This window comes from Staurois parvus, unplaced genomic scaffold (assembly GCF_062004578.1).
Source record: "Staurois parvus isolate SC_StPar_1 unplaced genomic scaffold, SC_StPar_1.0 ptg000128l, whole genome shotgun sequence".
NCBI lineage: Eukaryota > Metazoa > Chordata > Amphibia > Anura > Ranidae > Staurois > Staurois parvus.
Genome location: NW_028317924.1, coordinates 32,775 through 45,581, shown reverse-complemented (window position 1 = coordinate 45,581; position 12,807 = coordinate 32,775). Strand labels below are relative to the sequence as shown.

Genomic DNA, 12,807 nt, shown 5'->3' with positions numbered 1-12,807 from the left:
TAATGAAATATTTTGTTTTCAGATATGGTGAATAAATTATAATTTAAAGAACCCTTTTGATTCATGATAAAAGTAACGATACTCAACATAAACAAGAGTAGATGTTAGTAAATGCGAATAAAATTCTCGAATATTTTCTATCTCTGTATAAAAGAGAGCAATGACTGAAAATACTCGGAATTCACAGGCCCCATATGGAGTTCCCAGATGACATTGCAGCTTTGTTCCTCCAACCTTGATGACCCCAGACTGTGAGAAAGAGATAGAAACATCAAAGTCCAGACATATCATTGGTCCAGAGAGCTATTTATAGACCTCTATGCAGGACAGCAGGGGTTAATACACATACCCCCCCCACCCCCAGCATCAATATAACCCCCCCAGGGGCGGACTGACAACTCATGGGGCCCCCTGGCAATAAGGAATCATGGGGCCCCTGTGTCCTTGCCCACACTCAAAAAAGCCTATAAAAAAGGTACCAGGGGCATTTCGTGGGGCCCCCTACTGACCCCGGGCCCTCGGGCAGTGGCTGAGTGCTTGAATGGTCAGTCCGCCCCTGCCCCCCCCCCCATACACACACGCGCGTGCGCGAACGCACACACGCACAAGGCGCACACACACACACGCACACACACGCACACACACGCACAAAGCGCACACACACACACATACGCGCACACACGCACAAGGCGCACACACGCACAAGGCGCACACATGCACACACACGCACAAGGCGCACGCACACACGCAAACACGCACACACACGCACAAGGCGCACACACACACGCACACACGCACACACTTGTATTTCTTAAATTTTCAAAGACAAATTAAAATTTGCAGCAATAAAATAGCGCAGGCAATGAGTTCAAAATCCATATTTTTATTCCCATAATAGACAAAAACTTAAAAAAAAACCTTCAAATTCTGTATTTATTAATCCTAAAACAAAATATTCACAAACTTCCTCTGCAGATGTTAAATTATATCCAGTCCCCCCCACCCCCACCCAACTGCAAAAGCCATGGCGGAGCATACAAACTATGACAGATACATAGGATTTGGTTAGGATTTTTGTGTGGGTGATACTATGTTGCGAGAAAGCTTATGTGAGGTTATTTGATGGAGAAACAAGAGCTGGAGCGATTCCTCTGGATATTTCTGTGCAATGCAAGTGAATAAAATGTATATTTGCGATTATTGGTACGTTATGCTATAATACAATGTGCCCTTTAATAACGAGGCTTCAGTTCTGCCTGGACTGCAACTTCCGTAGTGCAACGCATGAGGAAGCATTGTGCGTTTGTGGAGCAGAGCATGCTGGGGGTTGTAGTGCTACCGAAGAAGCCGGTTTGTTTAAACCTTTGACTCCAGCTGCTGTGGAACTACAAGTCTCAGCCAGTCTCAATATTTGTCTTATAGAGAATTACAACTGCTGCAAAATCAATAACCATACACTATACAATCTGATCGTACAACCTCCTCTAGGGTGACTATGCACATTGCATTCTGACCATACAATCTCTGTATAGGATTTACCAGAACTATGTCATATGGGCACCTACCTAATCTAACCAATTGATTTGTATCCAGTCAGACAGGACAGTTGAATTAGTATCAAATCAGGCAGGCCCTTGCAATACATTGTTGACAGCAGATCTAAAGGAGAGTTTGCAATCAGATTGTATAGGCTATGGTCAGCCTAATGCCGGCCATAGACAGTTCGAAAATTGGCCAATTTTTGCACTGTTAGTGGGTTAATTGGTAGGCCGGTTTGAAATTATCGGTCATGTGCAGGGGCGGACTGACCATTTGGAAACTCAGGCACTGCCCAAGGGCCGGGGTCAGTAGGGGGCCCCATAAGATGCCCCTGGTACCTTTTTCATAGGCTTTTTTGAGTTTGGGCAAGGACACAGGGGCCCCATGAGTTGTCAGTCTGCCCCTGACTCCAGCTGTTGCCGAATTATGGGTCATGTTGGAAAATTTGTGGCCGATTTGGAAAAATGGCTGATTTTCCCGGCAATAATGGCCAAATTGGATGATCATTTTAACAATAAAAAATATGTGCATGAGCCGTGACCTGCAAAGAACAAAAGTTTGGCTGTTATATGGGGTGAACTTTATGATTTATTCGGACGATTTTTGGAATCGGTGGTAACATCAGCTTAACGAACGACCGATTTTTCATTTATCTTTCGCAAAAACAGCCGATGTTCGACCCGGCTATGGCCAGCATTAGGCTGGCCATACATGATACAATTTTCTTGAGATTTTTGGTTTAGATTTACCAAAAACCATATAATAGGAGGTCAAAACTAACAACACTTTCAATTGTATCCAATGAGGCGGGCACTTGCACTACATAGTTGAAGGTAAATCTAAAGGAAATTGGGCAGAAATTGGACAGAAAATTGTATAGTGTATGGCTATTCTTAGACATTGAAGCACAGTTATAGGTGTGATATTTCCATGCTATTGGACCACAAGTCCCAGCCTGCGTTGCAACTTATAGATAAAGGGACTCCTGGCCATTGCAGTGGCAGCAGTCCTGCAGAGCTGGTATCATTTAAAATGAATTTATCTAACAATCAGCAGCTGGCAAGGTTTGTCACTCCAGCCAGGGGCGGACTGACCATTTGGAAACTCGGCACTGCCCGAGGGCCCGGGGTCAGTAGGTGAGATGCCCCTGGTACCTTTTTCATAGTCTTTTTAAGTTTGGGCAAGGACACAGGGGCCCCATGAACCCCTATTGCCCGGGGGCCCCATGAGTTGTCAGTCCGCCCCTGACTCCAGCTGTTGCCGAATTATGGGTCCCAGCCTTTCTGGATTCTAAAGTTTAAAGTGAATTTGTCCCTTTATCTATTAAGTGCATGCTGCCATTGCAGAGTGATCAGCAGTGCAACAGCAATGGTTTGCAAGAGGACCTCAGTTTCCATTAAACTTGAATGGATCTGGACCTTATAACACTGATCTGTACCTGAACATTGCAGGGAATCATTTAAAACCTGGCCACGCCCACAATGAATTTATTAGGATGACGTAATGACAATCGGAATGCCAGTAGACTTGGCAAAACATGTATCTTTGTCTAATTAGCGAACGGCTGCGTGTCTGTTTAATGAAACGCAGAGCCTGTTGGGTGGTGTAAGAGTCACAAAAAAGGCAAAACCTGCACTAAAAATGTACTAAAAAATAGATTGCAGTTATCAAGAGTAGAGTCTGCAGCTGATGTGGACCGGCTGGTACTTGTAGTTCTACAAAAGCCGGGTGTAAGGAGAACTACAATGAAGCTTTTAGTAACCAGTCAGCTTTTACATCAAGGTTAGGAGGATTACGGTTAGAGTTAAAGTTAGGAGGGTTCAAGTTAGGAGGGTTAGGGTTGAAGTTAGGAGGATTACGGTTAGAGTTAAAGTTAGGAGGGTTGAAGTTAGGAGGATTAGGGTTAGAGTTAAAGTTAGGAGGGTTGAAGTTAGGAGGATTAGGGTTAGAGTTAAAGTTAGGAGGGTTCAAGTTAGGAGGGTTAGACTTAAAGTTAGGAGGGTTCAAGTTAGGAGGGTTAGACTTAAAGTTAGGAGGGTTCAAGTTAGGAGGGTTAGACTTAAAGTTAGGAGGGTTCAAGTTAGGAGGGTTAGACTTAAAGTTAGGTAGGGTTAGGGTTGGAGTTAGGAGGGTTAGGGTTAGAGTTAGGAGGGTTCAAGTTAGGAGGATTAGGGTTAGAGTTAAAGTTAGGAGGGTTCAAGTTAGGAGAGTTAGACTTAAAGTTAGGAGGGTTAGGGTTCGAGTTAGGAGGGTTAGGGTTTGAGTTAGGAGGGTTAGGGTTAGAGTTAGGTGGGTTCAAGTTAGGAGGGTTAGACTTAAAGTTAGGAGGGTTAGGGTTCAAGTTAGGAGGGTTAGAGTTAGGTGGGTTCAAGTTAGGAGGGTTAGACTTAAAGTTAGGAGGGTTGGGGTTCAAGTTTGGAGGGTTAGAATTAGGAGGGTTCAAGTTAGGAGGGTTAGGGTTACGATTAGCCAGAAGTGTTCTAGAGGCGAAGCTTTACTGCTCTGCAGGTCTTGGCTGAATATTTTTTTTTTGCAGGACAAGCTGGGATTTGTAGCATCACAACAGCTAGAGAGCCAAGAGAAGCTTTTCCCTGCTCCAAGATATAATGGTGATATTAGATACATTTGCTGGTCTACTTGGGCACTGCAGACTCTGAAAGAGCTAGAGGGAGATAGGAAAGGATAGGGAGTCCTATCTGGTAGAACCTCCCCTGGATCTGGGAGTCAATCATGACGGAGGTATTAAACAGAGGACAAATACCGGGGCTCTGAAAGAGGGGGTGATATCTGTAGGTACCTGGAAGACACTCCATAGTCACCTTGGAGAGCCCTGGCAGCCCTGAAGCCCCACCGTCTCCTTTTGCTGATTGGGAGCTTAGAATGCTGTCTATGCTGAAGTTTTTGGGGTGTTTTGGAGTGGCCTCCTCTTCCTCACTAATGGCCCCTCCAGGTCCCTTGCTGCTGAGATCTTCATCCAGATGCCTCTCATAGTCCAGGTCTTGCATGGGGTCCTTCTCCTCAGCAGGGGGGCTATCCTGGAAGATCCTGCAGCTCCTGGTCCCATCCTGAGTTGTAGATAAAGTCCCCTTGTCAGATAAGAGAGAGGAAACTGGACATCCGGATGTCTGTGGACTGTTCAGTAAAGTGACAGAGGTCATATCTGGGGAGCTGCAAACTTTTATCAGTTCTCCAAAGCCTCCATCCTCTTCAGAAGAGGAGAGGACCTCTGTAGCACAGCCTGAGACAGGGTCACTGTCCTCCATCTGAGCTCCCCCCAGAAATCCATTGACAACTGTCCTCTTGTAGGAAGATTGTCCATCCCCAGGTCTCTCCACACATTCTGCCCTACATCTCTTGCCTTCCTGGCATGGCATAGATTTGGTTTTCCTTTTCCTCCGTCTGAAGTTGCCATTTTCAAACATGTCCAGGCACTTAGGGTCCAAGGTCCAGTAGCTGCCCTTTCCAGGTCTGCCCTTTTCCCTGGGCACCTTGATGAAGCAATCGTTGAGGGACAGGTTGTGCCTGATGGAGTTCTGCCAACCTTGCTTGTTGTCGTGGTAGAAGGGGAAACGGTCCATGATGAACTGGTAGATGCCATTCAGGGTGACCTTGTGGTCTGGGGATTCCTTGATGGCCATGGCAATCAAAGCAATGTAGCTATAAGGTGGCTTCTGAGGTGGCTCCTGTCTGGCAAGGATGCCTGAAGAAGCAAACCCCAAAGTGGGCATCAAAGTCCTCTCTGCCCCGTACAGGTAGACCAGAGGTGGCCTTGTTGGCACCTCACCCCCCAGCTGAGGAAGGTGGCTGTTGTACAGACGACTCATACTCAGGAACCTTCCAGGAAAATGCTCTGCCTTCCCCAAAAAGTAGAGCAGAAGTTTCTGTCTTCAGCAGAGCCTGGTCCCAGCCGCAGCCTGAATCCCGCCAGTGAATTCCACACAGCTTGTGTCCCTTCCTCATAGCTTCGAAATGTTAAATAATTGTTGTAAGTTTGCTATTTTATGTTGACTTAGCGCTGGAAAATAAATTGTCTATGATAAACAGTCGTCCAATTCTCAGCCCACCCACATTAATTAAAATTTCATTGCAAAAAGGAGAAGGGGGGAAAAAAAAGAGAGAGGGAGAGAAGAGTTTGCAAGCCCCTCCACGTGTCTCCCCTCTACCAGCCAATGGCTTTCTGGGTGCTCGCTCCATTTGTTTATGAAATTAGTCTGTTGATAAGCTTGCCCACCCAAGTTGAATCAAGCTGTGTTTATTTGGAAAATTTTCTGGGCACCAAATACGTAAACTAAGTGATCTGCTGTTTGAAATCTCACGTCCACCGTTCACACAGATCCGGCAGTGTGCAATAACCCAAATCAGCAGCTTCCCTGCACTGAGAGAGGGCTAAAAATACTCCAAAATTCACTGATATTGCTCTGCGCCGCTCTCTTCCTCGGCTCCTGGACCCGAGCTGGAAAGCAGAATTGCACTGCCTGGCCACAGAGTTTGTTAGCCTGAAGGATCTCCCAGACTTTGCCAAAGTTTAATCTGCTTATTTTTTGCCTTCCTTGGTTTATTCCCCCGCCCCCCCCCCCATCAACATGCTAATTACATTTTTAAATAAAGTCTTTTAATTTTTGTTACATACCTAATTTTAGACCCAGCAATGTCATCACTGGGTCTCTGTGCTTCTCTGTATAATGCAGGCAGATCATGGCTGGTGGGAGGGACCGGATGGTTGCTATACATAGCTTCCTGAAAACATCACAGCAGCACTCTACTTCAGTACTCCTCTCAAGGGCCCTCAGCCCTGACGTAAGTAGTGGGTTAGGATTTTGGGAAGAGTTATGCGACTATCAGAATGCTTTAAAGCAGGGGTGTCAAACTCCATTTCATCGTGGGCTGCATTATGGTCACCCTCAAAGGGCTGATTGTATTTTTAAGACTAGATGTCCAGAGCACCCCACCCCCATTACATCAGATGTCAAGAATCCCACACCCTCCCTAACCTCACTGTCAGGGGCGGACTGACCATTTGGAAACTTGGGCACCGCCCAAGGGCCCGGGGTTAGTAGGGGGCCCCATGAGATGCCCCTGGTACCTTTTTCATGGGCTTTTTTGAGTTTGGGCAAGGACACAGGGGCCCCATAATCCCCCATGAGTTGTCAGTCCACCCCTGCTCACCGTGTACCCCCTTTGGGGAAAGCAGAACATGCAGGGTCTGGAGGAGGACCAGAGGAGTGGAGTCAGTTACCAGAGTTGGCTGAATGCTGAGACCAGGGGAGGCAGAGATGAGGGGGTGCGGGGTTGAGGAGGATTTAGCAGGAGTTCTATTCTCCTCTCTGCTGGGACAAGGTGGGGGCAGAAACAAGGGGGTACCAGCAGGAGAGGTGCAAGGGCCACATGAAATGGCCCGGAGAGCCGGATTCGGCCCCACAGACCTTGTGTTTGACACCTGCGCTTTACATGGTGGATATCAGTCTGGAGCTGTGGGCAGGGGTGGACTGACAGGGGGCCCCCGGGCTATAGGGTATTATGGGGCCCCCGTGTCCTCGCCCGCACCCAAAAAAGCCTATGAAAAGCCAATGAAACGTACCAGGGGCATCTCATGGGGCCCCCTACTGACCCTGGGCCCTCGGGCACTGCCCGAGTGTTCGAATGGTCAGTCCGCCCCTGGCTGTGGGTGTTCCTAGGCAGACTGTATTTTCACGTAGATATCACCCACATGCTGAGCCTCCATGATTGCAAGAACTGAAATCCAATGAATGAAAGGGGCGGGCCAGAGACAGTCAGGCTGTGGAAGAAAGAGCTTAGATGACGCTGGATGTCCTATAGCCAGGAAATGAATTGGGCTCTGTCTGACTTGCTGCAGCTTCTAATGCACATTGTGAGAAGCTCACAGTGTGCAGTGAAATCAGAATAAGCCGTTTTAGTCCAGGAGAGGAGCCAGTACAACTGTGCAAGACTGAAGGGAAGGCCGGAGGTCAGATTTAAAGGGTTTCTCCAGAGAAAGGTTTTGTTTAGTGCTGGATGGAGTGGAGAAGAGGTAGAAGGTAGAAGGATTCTGGTCTCCATTCTAGGCTGGATTGCCAGTGTTCATACACTGAGTAATGGGGTAAAGTCTTCAGATTAGGAGAAAGCCACAAGTAAGGTTTCCACAGTCAATGACACTTTTAATACAAACATTCCTTTTGAGATACCAACACATTTCAGGGGTCACACTGCCCCCTTCATCAGGGCTGAAAGTATATCTAAACCCAAGAACAACCATTTCATATATTGCAGCTTACCTAGACATGGTGGTGATGATAGGTCTGATACCACTTACTGGTGATCCTGCCAGAGAGCCAGCATCCCTGTAACTTCCTTTGCACTGATCTGAGATCTCAAACGGTGTTATCACCATTCTCAGCTATCCTCTGTGAACTACAGAACACCTCCCCCAATGTATTATTATTATTATACAGTATTTCTATAGCGCCAACAGTTTGCTCAGCGCTGTACATTATAAGTAAGGGGAGATAGGGTGAGGAGGGGGGTAGTCCAAATCAGGAGAGCAACCTAGGGTGACATCACTGCTCCTCTATATATGCAGTACAGTGACCCTAGCACAGGAAGTGTGTTGGGGGCAAGATCAGGGGCGTATTTACCACAAGGCAAACAAGGCATTTGCCTAGGGCGGCATTTTTCAGGGGGGCAGCACCACCCCCTGGAAGAAGGGACATCTACAGAACACCTCCCCCAATGTATTATAAAATATTATTATTATACAGTATTTATATAGCACCAACAGTTTGCTCAGCGCTGTACATTATCAGTAAGGGGAGATAGGTTGAGGAGGGGGGTAGTCCAAATCAGGAGAGCAACCTAGGGTGACATCACTGCTCCTCTATATATGCAGTACAGTGACCCTAGCACAGGAAGTGTGTTGGGGGCAGGATCAGGGGCGTATTTACCCCAAGGCAAACAAGGCATTTGCCTAGGGCGGCATTTTTTAGGGGCGCAGCACTGCCCTCTGGAAGAAGGGACATCTGCAGCATGGGGACCAGGTGGGAGTCAAGAGAAGCTGCAGACTGCTTGATGGTGTATGCAGAGCCAGAATCTCGTTCCTGGGGATGTTCAGGGTTGTGAAGGTGAGTGGCTTTCTCTCCCGGGGGGGAAATGTGTGTTAGTGGAAGGCTCTCTCGGGTGGGAGGGCAGGAGTGTTGTTGGTCAATGTTAGGCTCTTTCTGCCGGGGAGGGCGGGGTGTCCGATTTTTTTGTTGCCTAGGGCAGCACAAAACCTAAATGCACCACTGGGTAGGATCACAGGTGCAACTAAAGGAAAAGCAGTCTAAAAAAAGAAAATGAATGCAGGCAGGACATGTAAGGGCCGGTAAGTTGCAATATATGACATTTTTGTTTTAGGAGCTGGATTCACTTTAACTTCTGTGCTGGAGGGAACCTGGACCTAACATTAGATCCTTTAGAGATATCAAATTGCAATGAGATAAGAAAATCCTCTTCCAATTGATCAATGGTCCGGCCAAACTAATCAGCTTTGACTTTATCTCCTCATTAAATAATATTTCTAAAGGGTCAGTTCTCGGGTCCAGCTTCCGTCCAGCAGTAAAATTAAGCCTTGATGAAAGAGGAAGGTGTGTTACCCCCCACAACATGTTGGCATCTCCATAAGAACTTTTACATTTAATAGTAATAGATTTCTGTTGATAGTATGTGGCTCACCCCATGTAAATGAAAGGTTTTGGCTATACATACTATTTCAGTGTATCTTAATCAGGGGCGGACTGACAACTCATGGGGCCCCCGGGAAATAGGGGATCATGGGGCCCCTGTGTCCTTGCCCAAACTCAAAAAAGCCTATGAAAAAGGTCCCAGGGGCATCTCATGGGGCCCCTTACTGACCCCGGGCCCTCGGGCAGTGCCCGAGTTTCCAAATGGTCAGTCCGCCCCTGGGTGCGGTATATCCAGGGGCGGACTGACCATTTGGAAACTCGAGCCCGGGGTCAGTAGGGGGCCCCATGAGATGCCCCTGGTACCATTTTTATAGGCTTTTTTGAGTTTGGGCAAGGACACAGGGGCCCCATGATCCCCTATTGCCCGGGGGCCCCATGAGTTGTCAGTCCGCCCCTGGGTATATCACATGTGATTCGCACAGGAACCGCACTTCATTCCTGTACAAATCACATTCCATTTGTATGCGGTGCAGTTAGAGCCGTACATTTTGTCCGCACCCACACCAAAAACATGCAAGAACCTTTTTTGGTCCGCACTAGAATCGGATCGCATGGGTATTAACACCTATGTGATCCGATTCTGCACATCGCACCGCGTTTTGCAGACCGATGTCGGGGTGTTGCTAACTTAACATACACACCCGCAGCGGTTCGCATGAACGGGTGCGATTGTGATGCGGTGTGGAATTCGCAATGCAACCGCTGCGTATTCCGCACCGCATCAGTGTGAACCCGGGCTTAGTGTACAGGACTGCGGTATATGTCAGAGCTATATGACTGGATAATATTAGTGTGTGACTGTGATGGGACATTAGAGTGTAAGCTCCTCTGGTGCAGAGACTGATGTGACTGGCTCAGTGTTCTCTGTACAGCACTGTGGTATATGTCAGAGCTATATAAATGTATAATAATAATAGTGTGTGATTGTGGGGGGACATTAGAGTGTAAGTTCCTCTGGTGCAGAGACTGATGTGACTAGGTCAATGCTGTTTGTACAGCACTATGAAATATGTCAGAGCTATATACTGTATATGTATAATAAGAGTTTGTTACTGTGATAGGACATTAGAACGTAAGCTCCTCTGGTGCAGAGATTGAGGTGAATGGATCACTGAACCCCGTTAACATGCTGTGCAGTGTTGGGGGGGGGGGGCGCCATTTGTGCCTCATTCCAGTCGGGTGATGGAGTGGAGATGTTGGCGTCCAGTGAGAGCGGAGGTTTATTATTTGTGAGCGCAGGCTGTAGATCTATAATATGTACTTTCCTGTTTATAGCACAGCCAGGGATTATAACAACTTTACAAGTGCGCACAGCTGGACACTGATTACATTCTCCATGTGTGATGATTTTTGTATAAACGAGCGTTCCTTCCGCAACGCACATTGTAATCAAGGTACCGCTCGCCTCCAGAACAGATGGGCAGCCGGGTCCAGTGGGCCTGAGCCCACCCTCTACGTTGGGTATATTATATATACATTCTATACATCAACCAAGGACTGTGGCCCTTCCTCCTCTGAATCAAATACCTGGGTGGGACTCATTGCTCAGCCTATCACCTGAAACACCACCATGAAGGACTCTGGACCTTTTTTTTTTTTTTTTTTTTTGTTTATTTATTTATGATTTTTTAAATATATTTATTTATTTATTTCAGGTACTTATACAGCGCTGTCAATTTACACAGCACTTTACATATATATATTGTACATTCACATCAGTCCCTAACCCTCAGGGGGTGTACAATCTAAGGTCCCTAACTCACATTCATACATACACATACTAGGGCCAATTTGGACAGGAATCAAATTCACCTACCAGCATGTCTTTGGAGTGTGGGAGGAAACTGGAGTACCTGGAGGAAACCCACGCCAGCACAGGGAGAACATGCAAACTCCATGCAGGTGGTGCCATGGTTGGGAATTGAACCCATGACCCATTTACTGCCAGGTAGACATGATAACCATTAAGCCACAGTGCCGCCCATATCCATTAAGCTCCCCAATCCGCAGATCCAATCCATTCTACGGGGATCGTCGGCATGCAACCTATATGGGGTGACACCGGACCCTCTCCACGAAAAGGTAAGTTGTAAAGCAAGCCGACGTTCCCCGCAGGATGGATCCAATTCATCCTGCGGGGAACGTTGGCTTGCTTTACAACTTACCTTTTCGTGGAGCGGGTTCGGTGTCACCCCGTGTGGTAGGTGTCACCCGGTGCAGCACGCACCCCCCGCATCTGCCTTGGGACGCCACTGGGAGCTGGTACAACTGTGCAAGACTGAAGAGAAGGCCAAAGGTCACCTTTAGGATCGATGGATGGGGTTACCTGGGGGGACAGGTGTCTTCATAGGAAGATTTCCCTCTATTCCTGCTATGGGGACAACATAACATTTTGTATTTTCTCTCACTTTTTGTCTCGGCAATACCAGGACAACTAGAGACAAAACCAGACAAAAACTGGACAGGGGTTCTAACCCTTCCACACTCCATCCAAAACTAAAAACTTTTCTTACCTTTGGATACATTTTAGGAAATAAAACATTTCAGTCTAGAATGGCCCAATAAGGAGAGATTGTCGTCCATTGATAATGCCACAGCTCACAAAAGTCTTCCAGTTCTTTGAGATTTCTGGGCTGTCTGTCACGCACTGCTCTTTTAAGGTCTATCCATAGATTTTCAATTATGTTGAGGTCAGGAGATTGTGAAGGCCATGGCAAAACCTTCAGTTTATGCCTCTTGATGTAATCCCCCGTGGATTTCGAGGTGTGTTTAGGATCATTATCCATTTGTAGAAGCCATCCTCTCTTTAACTTCAGCTTTTTCACAGATGGCATCAAGTTACCATCCAAAATTTGCGGAAATTTTATTGAATCCATTTTTCCTTCTACTCGTGAGATGTTCCCTGTGCCACTGGCTGCAACACAACGCCAAAGCATGATTGATCCAACCCCATGCTTAACAGTTGGACAGAGGTTCTTTTCATTAAATTCTGTGCCCCTTCTTCTCCAAACGTACCTTTGCTCATTCCGGCCCAAAAGTTCAATTTTAACCTCATCGGTCCACAGAACTTGTTTCCAAAATGCATCAGGCTTGTCTATATGTTCATTTGCAAAGTTCAAACGATGATTTTTGTGGTGAGGATGTAGAAGAGGTTTTCTTCTGATGACTCTTCCATGAAGACCATATTTGTACAAGTATCTCTTTATAGTGGAATAGTGACCACAACTCCAGTGTCTGCCAGATCTTTCTGGAGGGATCGTGCAGTCAAACGTGGGTTTTGAATTGTTTTTCTCACAATCCTGCGAGCTGTTCTGTCTGATATTTTTCTTGGTCTTCCAGATCTTGCTTTAACTTCCACTGTTCCTGATGACTGCCATTTCTTAATTACATTCCGAACAGAGGATATTGACATCTGAAAACGCTTTGCTATCTTCTTATAGCCTTCTCCAGCTTTGTGAGCCTCAACTATTTTCAGTTTCAGTTTTCTAGACAACTGCTTAGAAGAACCCATGGTGCTGATTGTTGGGGCAAGGTCAGATGAGTCTGGGCA

The 12,807-nt window shown here is 46.8% G+C and overlaps 1 protein-coding gene across 1 annotated transcript; it reads right to left on the bottom strand.

Moving 5' to 3' along the window:
• Window positions 1-863: 863 nt before the first annotated feature.
• Window positions 864-5,675, bottom strand: FOXL1 (forkhead box L1). Its single transcript, XM_089672442.1, has one exon. The coding sequence runs from the start codon at window positions 5,361-5,363 to the stop codon at window positions 4,173-4,175; it is 1,191 nt and encodes a 396-aa protein (XP_089528568.1). The 5' UTR covers window positions 5,364-5,675; the 3' UTR covers window positions 864-4,172.
• Window positions 5,676-12,807: the final 7,132 nt, after the last annotated feature.

What these genes read in the sequence shown, in the direction of transcription:
- FOXL1 (XM_089672442.1), bottom strand. Translation starts at nt 5,363, where the DNA reads ATGAGTCGTCTGTACAACAGCCACCTTCCTCAGCTGGGGGGTGAGGTG.